This window comes from Pelodiscus sinensis, chromosome 1 (assembly GCF_052426305.1).
Source record: "Pelodiscus sinensis isolate ZL-2025 chromosome 1, ASM5242630v1, whole genome shotgun sequence".
In the NCBI taxonomy this organism is placed as follows: Eukaryota; Metazoa; Chordata; order Testudines; family Trionychidae; genus Pelodiscus; species Pelodiscus sinensis.
The window spans coordinates 167,778,860-167,790,805 of NC_143052.1; the positions used below are offsets into that span (position 1 = coordinate 167,778,860).

The 11,946-nt window shown below is 46.4% G+C and overlaps 1 protein-coding gene across 5 annotated transcripts in view; it reads left to right on the forward strand.

Moving 5' to 3' along the window:
- Window positions 1–10,357, forward strand: part of IGSF3 (immunoglobulin superfamily member 3) — a 154,389-nt gene extending 144,032 nt beyond the window's left edge. For 4 of the 5 annotated variants that reach the window (XM_075909263.2, XM_075909248.2, XM_075909275.2 and 1 more), the window contains 2 exons: window positions 3,635–4,066; window positions 7,029–10,357. In XM_075909263.2, coding sequence (XP_075765378.2) covers window positions 3,635–4,066; window positions 7,029–7,279 — 683 coding nt within the window. In that variant the 3' untranslated portion in view covers window positions 7,280–10,357. Of the gene's footprint in view, window positions 1–3,634; window positions 4,067–5,925; window positions 6,412–7,028 lie in introns of those variants that run through there. The other variant, XM_075909271.2, reaches the window with a different exon arrangement.
- The last annotated feature ends 1,589 nt before the right edge of the window (window positions 10,358–11,946 follow it).

Sequence of the window (11,946 nt, forward strand, 5' to 3'; positions counted from 1 at the left end):
TGCAGACACAGAAATCCTGAAATAAGATTTGGGGATCAGTTGTCTTCTTCCCTGCTGTGGCTGGAAGGCCTGTGAATTGTTTTTTTTAAACACTGGCACCTCCCTGGCTCCATGGAGGAGTAGGGGTGTGGAGAGCATGGAATTTATATCCAAATATTTTTTCCATTTTTAAATCATTCGAATGACTTTTTTTTTAAAACGTGCTATGTTCTGGTTTGAAATGCGACCTCGTGTGACTTAAAGATCTGTGTAAAGGAACCTTCTGGTCTTGCATGTGCATCTGATGGGAGATAATTACATGGGTTGAAAGCTTCTTCAGGCATTCAGATTGGAGCTTTTATCCAAGCTGTTTAGCAAGCTGGATCACTGCCATTCTCCATATGGAGAAACTGAAGCAGAGCAATATTGTGACCTGTCTCGTCTGGAAACAGAACTCCCAGCTCTCTACCTGATGAGGGAATTAGGAAGCAATTTCTGCTAGGGGGAGATTATTTCATAACTGCTCACTTTGGGGGGCTTCTTGCACCTTCTTCTGAAACAGCTGAGGCTGGCTGCTGTCAGAGACAGGGTCTGAGCTGGGTGGTCCACTGGTCTGATCTGATATGGCAGTTTCTTTGTTCCCTGCTGCTGCCAAATATGTGCTCGTGCCACATACAACAAAGTGACATGGGAAGAGAACCCTTCCTCAGCCTTTCCAGCACCTGTGTCTGCAGCCTTTCACACATGACAAGAACCAAGGGCTGGAAAGCAAAGCCAGTCCAATTCAGACTGGGAATAAGACACACATTTTGAACAGTGAGGATAATGAACAAATTACCAAGGGAAGTGGTGGATTCTCCATCTTTTGAAGTGTTTGAATCAAGACAGGATGCCTTTCTAACTGCAATGCTCTAGTTCAGTCAAAAATTATTGAGCTTGATGAAGGACTCGCTGGTTGAAATTCTCTGGCCTGTACTAGAGAAAAAAGTCAGACTAGATTATACATATTCCTTTCTGGATGTAAGCACGTGGGAATACAGTCATAGGGGTTTTTTTGTTTTGGGTTTTTTTCCACACATTCCCAGACTATTTCATTGGGACTTCTCCCAGGGGATATGCAATGAGGCTGGCAAAATATCAGGAGACTGGAAAGGTTTTAGCAGGGACTTAATTCCCTGTGGAGAGAATTTGTGCCCCTAAATGGAAAAATGGTCTCGGGGATTGTGAAAATTCATATCCATGAAATCTTTTCTTAGGAAACATTTCCAGCTGAGTTGGCGTGAACAGAAAGATCCCAGTGTCGCCAGGTGATTACAGTGTAGATTACACACAGTATAACTAATATTGTATATAAATCTCCATTTGGGCTGAAACTTCCCAGACCTTTTCTAAGCCCGGAGATGAATGATTTAGCGAAGTGTGGAAGGAAATCCCTTCAGCCTCCTTTGAGCTGTGGGAGTGTGAGTTTGTGTGTGGGAGGTAGAGAGGGGAAGAGAACTACACTGATTTAGGCTTAAAGAAAAGCAATTTTTTTTTTGGTTTGGTTCACGAGTAACTCAAAAATGGCTGAACAAAAGCTCCAAACATAGCATGTGACTCATTCTTCCATGAGATTCTTTGTGCTTATTTTTTGGAAATCAGTAATTATGAGCAATTGGAAAAGTACTCACTGAGCATAGTCTGAAGTTACCTTGTAAGTAACTTGCAAAAAGGAGAAAAACTGGGGTTTTGCCCTTCCTGTATTTGCTGCTTTACGAGGAGGCCTGGGTTTGCCCTGCTTGTGTTTTATATTACCCATATCAAGAATCTGAAGACATATCTTCACCATTTTCTCCTGTGGCCTCCTTGAAGGACATGAGCTCAAACCACTGACTTGTACATGCAGTTTACATCACCTGCATGAAGCTTTTTTATATTAGAATTTCCTTAGAACCATCTGAAAAACTCAAGAACCGCTAAAAAGGTGCCCTGTTCCTGCAAATCTAAGGAGCTCTGATCCAGCAATGCTTAGGAGGCCCAAAGGAAGGAATCCTGTTAGTTGCCTGCTATCCTTCCAAGAAAAGTTCTGAATCTACAGACTTCAAGGACACAGAAATAGTCTGACTTCTGTGAACCTCTTTAGACTCTCAGGGTAGGAGATTGCTGTCAAGAGTTGTAAGAGGAGAGCCACATTCCCATTGACTGCTTAATGTCTGCAGGAAGTGGGGTGAGGGAAATACAGATTCTAGAAGGCTTTGCGAGTTGGTAGAATAAAGGGGGAAAGTCCCTCCTACTTCAGCTGTTCACCATTGTCCGTAGAGGGGATCATAGGGAGTGGAGATATTCTTCCCTCTTCCACCAACTTTAGGCAGAATCTGAAACTTCGCTGACTCCCATGAGCCTTGGGCTGCCCATCAGGGCTCCTACGGTCCCCTTGCTGACCTTGGTAGATTCCATGAAGATGCCCACACAGCTTTTAATAGGTTTCCCCACCCCAAAATGATCAAAAAATAGCCCTAAGAGCCAGCCAAAATAGCTTCCTGAGGTCTACAAGGGAGCAGCACTTTTCTTCTAGAGGATAGAAAAGTTGAGCGAGACTTAAGGGTGTGAGGAGATCAGAGGAGAAGTCCCCTATTTCCTTTGGACCTGCTGAGATCTGCATGGAGAACCTGCTGCTAAGTTTTTGAGGAAAAATTGTTTTTCTATCGACAAATTCCCTTGCCGTGGGTAGCAGTCTAAATTCAGTGTATGTGCAAAGAAAAAGGCTGGAAGTTGCATTCTGAACTCTTTAAATGGAAGCACAGATCTCCAGCATCTCTTTGAGGTGCTGCGGTAGGTTCTCCAGAGTCCATGTTTCCTGACGATGTTATGAAATCAAATGTTAATTGCTCTTGAAATCAGATGTTGATCGACTAATTGTAGGTCCTGGGGCCTGCATCTTAGTGAAGAGAGTTGAACCTTGTGTGTGTGTGGGGGGGGGGTTCCCCTCTTTGCAGCAAACAGCCTCCCCCCCCCCCAATCTTGAGAATCTTGGAACTGTATTTAACTCCTTCTTTGCGGGAGTCTCACGATATAGGAACCCATTGTCCATTAACTTTGTGCTTTTTCAGAAAAAAAGAATGTTAATCCCAGATCAGACTTGTCTGTATTGAAAACAATATATGATGATGGTGTTTGTAAATTTTAGAGCTCAAGAATAAAAATTAGGCTTATCGTGTAAGATTATTTATAACACTAATGATGGAGCAGAATTATTCTTTCACACATACCATGAGGGTGAATATAGAACTATAACTTCTGGAGTTGTATATATTTTTAGGCATCTAAACTAATTATGATGTTGTAAAATTCTCTGTGTGACTCTATATGCACATGCACACTTCTTACTGAAAGGTTGCTGTCTGAATCTGTCCGAGTAGCACACAGAGGGCATAACTGTGCTGTAGGGAAGTTCCCTTTTCACCATCTGTTCAAGCTGGAGCATTGTATGCTGGGGATGTTTTCACAGGATTGCCACAAATAGCACTGTGGCCATGGATTGGCTGTGTTTAGCCTGGAGGCTGTGCTATATAAGGGCTATGGCTGTACATCTGGGCTGGGAAGGGGTAGCTCTTTCAGCCAGTGTGTGTGCTATTTTTCTCTCCCCTTTTATTAACAAGTGCCTCTGAACTGTCAGATCCCACCTTGCAGGTGGATACCGCCATCTCCAACCTCACAGTGCTAGAGAAGGAGCCCTTCCCACTGGACTGCAACATTCTGTCCCGCTCCAGCCAAGAGTCCCGCTTCGCTGTGACTTGGTACAACCTGAGGACGAAAGAGGGAGGAGGCCTCGCTAGCCGTGGCACGGAGGAAGAGGAAGAGAGGGAGGCTCTGCTAAGCGTGGGCCCGGATGCAGTGTTTGGCCAAGAGGCAGGTCGCTTTGAAGGCAGGCTGCGCTTCCAGAGGCTCTCCTCTGCGCACTACCGACTGACCGTGCTGCAGGCAGGCGCTGCTGATGCTGGCAACTACTCGTGTCGCGTGGAGGAGTGGCTGCCTGACCCCAAGGGGGCGTGGTACCGGCTGGCTGAGGAGGAGTCCGGCACAGTCACTATTCACGTGCAGGACACAGGTGAGAAAATGTCAGACGGCTCCAGCGGGGAGGAGGGGCACGGGTCACTGCGGAGACTCAGACATGGGACAGTGCGGAGAAATAGATGTTCATGTATCTAAGCTCTCCCAAGCCCTTCCTGGGATCATGGCAGGGGATTAATAATGGGACAATGGAGCCTTTTGCCTCTGTCATAGATTCAAATGGGGAGTGACCGGAAGTCTGGTGTCCCTTGAGTCAATAGTTGGTGGGTTTGAGCCTATTGGGTACGTGTCCACCATGATAACACGCTTGGCATAGTTAACAGCAACTGCCCCTCTTCTTAATCAAGGCAGAAAGGCCACGGATTGAATGGGCCGTGGAGACTGACTTGTCCTGGCCTACCTTGAAGAGGCTCCTACAAGTGAAGGATGAGGCAGGTGGAGGCACCAGTGCAGTTGACATGGCTAATGCTGTGGCTTTCCAGTGGGAAAGAAGGGGCTTGCTCACCAGCATGCCCAGCCCCTGGCCCCTTTCACCAGTTCTGTAGTCGCTGGCAACTAGAAGCCGACAGAAACACGATTAAAAGCCAGGTAGTGCAGTGCTGGGAGTGTGATGTCTGTCACTGGCCAGCATGTCCTCCCGCATCCCTGAGGAGTGACAACCAGAAGCCATTCATTGAGGTGTCTGGCTTTGTGACAGGGCTTAGTGTCCCTACGAAGTTAGGGTGAGACACTTCCTCAAACTCTAGTGACCCAGGCACCTGCAGTGGAGACAAGCTATGGTCTCTGCATCAGCATGAAATCCAGCATCCTACGGGTCAGCTGCCCAGCGAGAGGCCTTCTGCATGGGGAGACGCTTGTGCCTGGCTGGTTTGCTGGGAACTTGTGAGGAGTTTGGTGCATCTGCTGCTTGCCTCTTATGCTACTCGCCTTCTGTTGTGAGGGCCTTTGTCTGTGCTGGGCTGAACTCTCCAGCACTCCTAGTTTTGTTTCCCAGTGCACAGGCTGGGAAGGAGAAAGACCGTGCAGGCTGGCTTTGGCTGCCAATGCTGGGGGGTTTGCAGGGCTAGGAACTGCTGCCAGTTCTCTTGCCACCCTGGGGCATTTTGAACACACCAGCTATCCCTTTCTGGTTTCCCTGCTGGCTTTCCTAGCGCGAGCCCATTCTGGAGCTAAGGATGGGGAATCTTAGTTGGCGCTATCCCTCCCTTTCAGAGTGTGCGATGCAGGGAGGCACTATTGGCACACCCATTGGAAAGCTGGGAATGGATCGCAGAGGTGGAAGCATGAGTTAGTCTGCATATTAGGCACTCGTGCTGCTTGTGAGCCACTCCGCTCTTTCCATTCCCAGTGCAGTGGGAAATAAACAAGGTGCCACTTGACTTATGAAGATGGTGGATGGGACAGAGACCAGGGTCTGAAGAGTTCATGTCTGTCTCCTTAAATAAGAGACATTAAACCATATTTAACCCCAACCCCTCTGTTTCCCCCGAGCAGGATTGCTGTCACCAGTCCATGGAATACATGAGATATACATAAATATACCCTAAAATCTGCTCTGGGTAAATCACCCCTCACCCCAGCACCAAATCATGCAGCTGCCTGAGAGCTAAGAATACCAGACTAGTTATTGTGTGAGCCAGTTAGACTGTGTGCTGTGCTGTGTCTGCATATTATCCCATCATCCCTCCTTGCCATGGAAGACAAAGCAGTGCAGGCAGCCCTAGGTATGACTCATAGAAGCAACCTCCATTAATAGGGTTTTTGTATTGCTCTGTCCCTTTAAACGGAAACTGCGTTCAGAACGGGTGGTAGAGCAGGATCTGAGCCGGTCAGGGAGCAGTGCAGCCTTTGGGATTGCCGCATGGAGAGAGCAGAGCTACCGTTGTCTCGTTTCAGCCAAACCCCACCGTCCACAAACTCAGAGGCTGTTCATGCTCCGCTAACGCAGTACGAGTTCTTCTGATGAAAGCTCCAAGCTTCAGCTGCTTCGTCCTGGAGAACAGAATAAAAGGGGACGCTTTCCTGGAGCTGTTGCTTGGTGTTGCCAAGTCTGGCAATACTTGGTGTTTTTTCTTAGAGCCCCAGATCCCAGAATCATGGGACTAAGTGAGAATCTTGGATTTCATTAAAAAATAAGGTTCTGGATTTGAATGGTCACAGCACAGGAGTAAAATATGGCCTGGCCTCGTCCTGACGCCTGAGACACTGCAGGCAAATAAACACATCAGATATGTAATTTTGAAAACCTCATGACTTTTTGATAGCTGATTTATGATGAATGATTGAAGTTGGCACTACTGCTTTATTCCTGCCCCCAAATTCCCAGCACCATATACTCCATTCACTCAGTGACTGCTCCGCTGCTTAGACCAATATACAGGCAGTCCCCGGGTTACGTACAAGATAGGGACTGTAGGTTTGTTCTTAAGTTGAATCTGTATGTAAGTCGGGGACTGCCTGTATGGGTGAAAGACAAATGAGTCCTCTGCTCTACAAAGTTGAGAGACTAGTTTCAAACATGTAGTGTAGACAAGACCCCATGTGTTCTGTATCTGAGCTACAGTCCTGGGGAACCCTCATGCCCTGTTACAGACCACACTTGAGGTCCCACTTCTACTACGCATTGCAGCTATACCACTCTCAAGGGAGGGTCATGTCATAAACAGTTGATGCAGCCTTGTTGTGGTCAGCCCAGAAGGCTCCCAATGATGGGGATATGGCCTTATTTTCTATTCCTGACATTTACTCCTTTATTTTAGGCTCATGTTCTTTGTACTCAACAGGCTGCTGTCCCCCTTACTCCTTACTGCAAAAAACTAAACCCCAGCTGAGATTTACTCTAGGGAAAGAGCATCCTTGTGGGGAGGGAGAAATTTGAATAGCCACTCAGACATTGATGCCTCCCCATCTCTTTGGCAGCTCTCTGGCTAGTAGTGAGAATGGCTGCGGTTCATTACTCAGTGTTTTGGGGGGGGTTTCCCCCTTGTCTCTGCTTTCAGGCTCCACTCTGCAGTCCATCATCTGCTCCAACGATGCCCTCTTCTACTTTGTGTTCTTCTACCCCTTCCCCATCTTCGGCATCCTAATCATCACCATCCTCCTGGTACGATTCAAGAGCAGGAACTCCAGCAAGAACTCAGAGGGGAAAAATGGGGTCCCTTTGTTGTGGATCAAAGAGCCACACCTCAACTACTCTCCCACCTGCCTGGAGCCGCCAGTCCTCAGCATCCACCCAGGAACAATAGACTAAAGGGAAGAGGCCCAGAGGGACCTGCAAAGAGAGAGAGAAAAAACACACCTGGAACCCAAAGGAACGGAACGGTTTTGATGTTCTTGTTTAGTTGTTTCAACATCTGTTCTTCGGCTCCATGGCTGAGCCATTCAGAGGTCCCTATCTCTGGGGATTGGAGGGTTTGAGTCTTTCTCAAGCACCTGCAATAACACAGCTAGTCCAGAGATGGACAGACAGTTCATGTGCTTGCTGTACATAGTGGATTTTCCTCTTGGGTTTATTTTGTTCTCAGTTATTGTTATCCTTTGGGCTAAGCTTTTGTTACCCCAAAACTGTAGTGTTCCCTTCCCTGTCACACAGTGAACAGCTCCCCAAGGAGTTTCACCCAGTGCTCTGGTTTGGGAGTCCTGGGGCTCTTTTTGGAATACATGTATTCATTTCCTGGCGTAGATTTTGTTTGCCTTTCTTGGACTTCATGTTGTTGTGAACAAAATCTTTCCCGAAGGTGAACTGAGACAGCTGCTCACTATCCTGAAGTGAACAGGACCGGCCCTGCATCTGGACGGTGGGTGAGTTTTGGCAAGGTCTGTCTCAAAGACGAGGCTGGCGTATCCACTTCTGCACCCCAAATGTTTCTCCTTTCTTTGAGGATTTCATACGCGTGTGTGTGTGTGTGTGTGTGTGTGTGTGTGTGTGGCTTCAGCTGGAGATGTGCTCTTGTCCTCAGACAGGATTGAGTGCTCAGGCCACTTGCAGTCAAGACCGAAGCAGCCTGGTTTGCTGCCAGGGGCTATGTGCGCACCTGGGAGGCATGGAGCACTCGGGGCCTGCTGCTAGCAAGAGAAGGCTTCCCAGACCGTCGAGCTTACCAAGAACAAAAAGCCTCCCCTCCTGGTTTTGCTAATCCTTGATCCCGCGGTCTCTGACGTGGCAAGAGTAAGACTGGGCTGCCTGCGTGCTCCTGTCACACCGCACCAACCGGCTGGATCCAACCTCGCTAGCGTGACCAAAGTAATGACTTCAAGGAAACAGGGGAAGGGGAGGCTCCACTGACTGAAATTGATTATATTTGAATGGTTCTGCAAGGGTGGTAGGATACAGCCACACTGGGCAATCGGAGCATGGAATTAATGACCAGGTTTCATTGCTTTTCCCAGTGACTTGCACTAATTACCAATGTGAGCTGAAACCAGACCAAGGAGGCTGCAGCAGGGATTTTGCTCCCCTGGTGTGTCTGTGCCCTTTGGAGAGAAATGAATCTTCTCCCTTGTCTCTTGTTTGTGTGCCATTTTCTGTTATTTTGGCTTTATTTCTCCAGGAAAACGACCCTTTTCCCCACAACCCCCTAGAGTCACCTGATCTTTATTGTAAGCAAGTGCTGGGACAGTAAGTGCTGTTCTTTCTGTGAAAGATACGGCTGTTAAAAATCAAATTGGGGCTCGGTATAATTGGAGCACCCAAAGTCCATTACTCAGTAAGCCAAGTACCCCTGGCATATCCAGTGTCAGAAACCACCTCCTCTCTAGCATGCTCTCGGCACGTGTCGGGGGGAAGGGGTGGAATGATGGCCGAAAATGGCCTTTCAGTGTCTTCCTTAATGGCTTCCTGGCAAACCTGGCTATTTATCTTTTGTGGAATGGCTGAATCCGAGTGGGGCAATACTGCACATCCTGTTTCCCCACCCCCTTTTTGCTGGTGAGGGGCCATTCCTGCAGTCTTTGTCCTCTCCAACCCAATAGGACTCTCTTTCCTCAAGAGAGAAGAATCTAGCAGGTCCATTGTAGAGCAGCCCTGCTCAGAGAACTCTACAGGACTAATAGGTTAAACCATGATGCTCTGATGTTTCATCGCAGGTGAAGAACCCACACAGAAGTCTTACACTCTGTAATCTCTCCATAGATCAGGGAGGGATGGGTGCGGGGGTGTCTATACTACATACATGTGCATAAAAATCTCACTCGAGTCCACCTCACGTTAGTTTTAAGACATGCCTTTCTTTACGGGAGAGGCATTTGCTGTGTTCCATTTCACTCAGACCTTCTCAAAGTCTCCCTCCATCAAATTGTTACAGCCCCCGTGTGTAGAATATTGCTCTCTAATATCCACTTATGCACTCCTCCCCTTTTGATGATATACTGAGGGTCTGCTCAGAAGAGAGGACTGAAAAGTGAATGGAAATAAAGAACCAACCAAAACAAAGTAGCCGTAAAGCCAGTGAGTATTGTTTCATAAATGTAAAATCTCCTGTACGTACTGGTTCAGGGCAGGAAGTGCAACTCATTTCAGTTTTAAAAGGAAAAAAAGACAGCAACAGGAGCCTTTCCTGCCCTAAGAGAAGAACATTATTCCTCATCTGTGCGCTGAAAATCTGCTGTATTGACCCAGTAGCCTCTACACCCTTTGACTGGCATTGCTTCCCTTTTCCCAGCAAAGCTATTCCACAGTGACCTCCAGTGGCCAGAAACATTCCCTTCCGCAGCATTGCTCTTCAGCAGATGCATTCATGAGGGTTGTAAGATGGGATTTCCCTCTAAGCAGCGTTTGTGGTTACACAATTTATTGGGAATATGACTTATCAAGTTAGCTGGCAACATATTGCCCAGCCTCACTTTTTTTTATAAACGAGACTTCGCTGTGGCAAGTTTTATCATGAAGTTTTTCAAACAATCTTTTTTCTGCTTTAACTTCCTGTAATGAGCCAAGAAGCAAAGAGAAAAACCTGTCCATGCATGATGTGGAAAACTGTTTGGAATTTTTTTTTAAAGAGATTTGTACTATGTTGCACTAAACTTGTTTTATACAACACATCCGAGAGCTGTAGTAAACTGTGTTGAAACTGTGATTAATGCTTGTTGCTGGTTTTATGTGATACGAGCTTTCAACATGCTTTTTTCCCCTCACGTTTACACGCATGCTCATGCGCTGCCAGCCCAGAGGTAGCTTCCAAATGGCATCTGAGATTAGTTGGTGTGTCAAATTGAGATGTAATCAGGCCTTTGGATTCTAACCATGCAACTGGCAGAGATTAGAGGTGTGGAAAGTATGTAAATAAGCAACCAAGAGGCTGACAGTTATAATGGGGTCAGAGGAAAGGTTTATATTGACTTCAGAGAGCTTTCTAGAGCTGCTCACTTCCAGCTTATTACATACTGGTTTTAGGTTTTCTGCTGACACATCTGTGCTCTCATTCTGGGTCACTGTGATGTGGCATAATAACTTGCCATGGCTTGCTCAGAGAGTTGGTTAATACAGAAGTTGCCTTATAACACATTCCTACAGTTGCAAGTTTGAAACATGAAGAAGTCACCCACTTCCTTGGTCTTGTGCTCCTGGTTCTCCATTTGCATGCATGCTCTGAAAGGACATGGGTGGCACCTTAGTTTTAAAACCATTTTATTGACAGTTCAAGGATCTGGCCAAATTTCTGTAAAGTTACCCTGTCAACACCCCTCTTTTAAGGATGGTGAAAATAAGGATCATATTTTTCAGGAGTTTGCACAAATGCAAATTCCTCTCCTCTCCCTCAGACAACAAGTGTGAAAAATTAGGACAGGGAGTTAGGGGTGATTGGGGCCTATACAAAAAAAAAACCTCCAAATATTGGTAATGTCCCTATAAAAGCATGAAGACTGATCAGCCTTGTTGGGCCTCCCTCAGCAGCTCAAAAAGTTGGTGGCAACTGAAGTGCAGGGGGACTGGTCTGCGGTTTACACTGCAATTCTGTGTGTGCCTCAGAAAACCAGGTCAGAGTTCTATGCCTTATCTGTTTGTGCAGTCTGGGTGCTGCCAATGTGGCTTTGGAAACCTGCTTACTCCTTGAACACTGTGGATGTGCCCAATGAAATCTACACCATGGTCCTGGTATAGTTATTTTCTCCTAAAACAATCAGGGTTAGAGCAGTTTCTGTTTTTGTTTTTTTAATTTAAAAAGATGGAGCAGCCACATGCATGCATTTGGTCAGAAATGTCTTTAACCAAAATGACACATTCTGAAAAAAATGGTGAGAGGTTTTGGTTTTCAGCTATGCTGGTTTTTAATTTTATTTTGTTGGCAACAACTACCCATTTGTTTTTACAGTGAATAAAGGTGGGGTTTAGGGTGGGAGGTTAGAATGTTTTTTTAATTTCTGACTGCAACAAAGCTTAACATTTTTTGGTTTAAAAAAAAATCACAAAAGGCTTAACAAAGCCTTTTATTTCTTTTAAAAAAAGGGGAGGGGGGTAACGAAATCCTAGGTTTTTCCAGCCTACTTATGTCCCTTCAGATTCTTTGGGGAGGGCCCTTAGGCTTGGGGGGGAATTGAGGTCCAGGTTACCTGACTGATAAATAATTGTTCTCCACATATTCATGCATTTAAACCCAGGCCCACTATGTAACTGGGATAAAGCATCACTCAGAAGACAGAGGCATCCCCCACACATCCCTGGCTTGTGATGTCTTTTGTCATTCTCTTTGCCCAGTGATAGCCTTCCCAATCCAAAAGAAAGCAAGGGGCTACTAATGGGGTAACTTATTTTTGAATAAAGCAAACAACTACAGGGCTTCTGGACTCGTGGACCAAGTGCACTACTGAAGTTTTCCTCAGAAGTTTCTTTGCATAGGATGCTGGAGAGTAGGGGACCTGTACTGAGGTACTCTGCTCTTGTGGAACAAGTTAGAACATAAGAATGGCCAGACTGGGTCA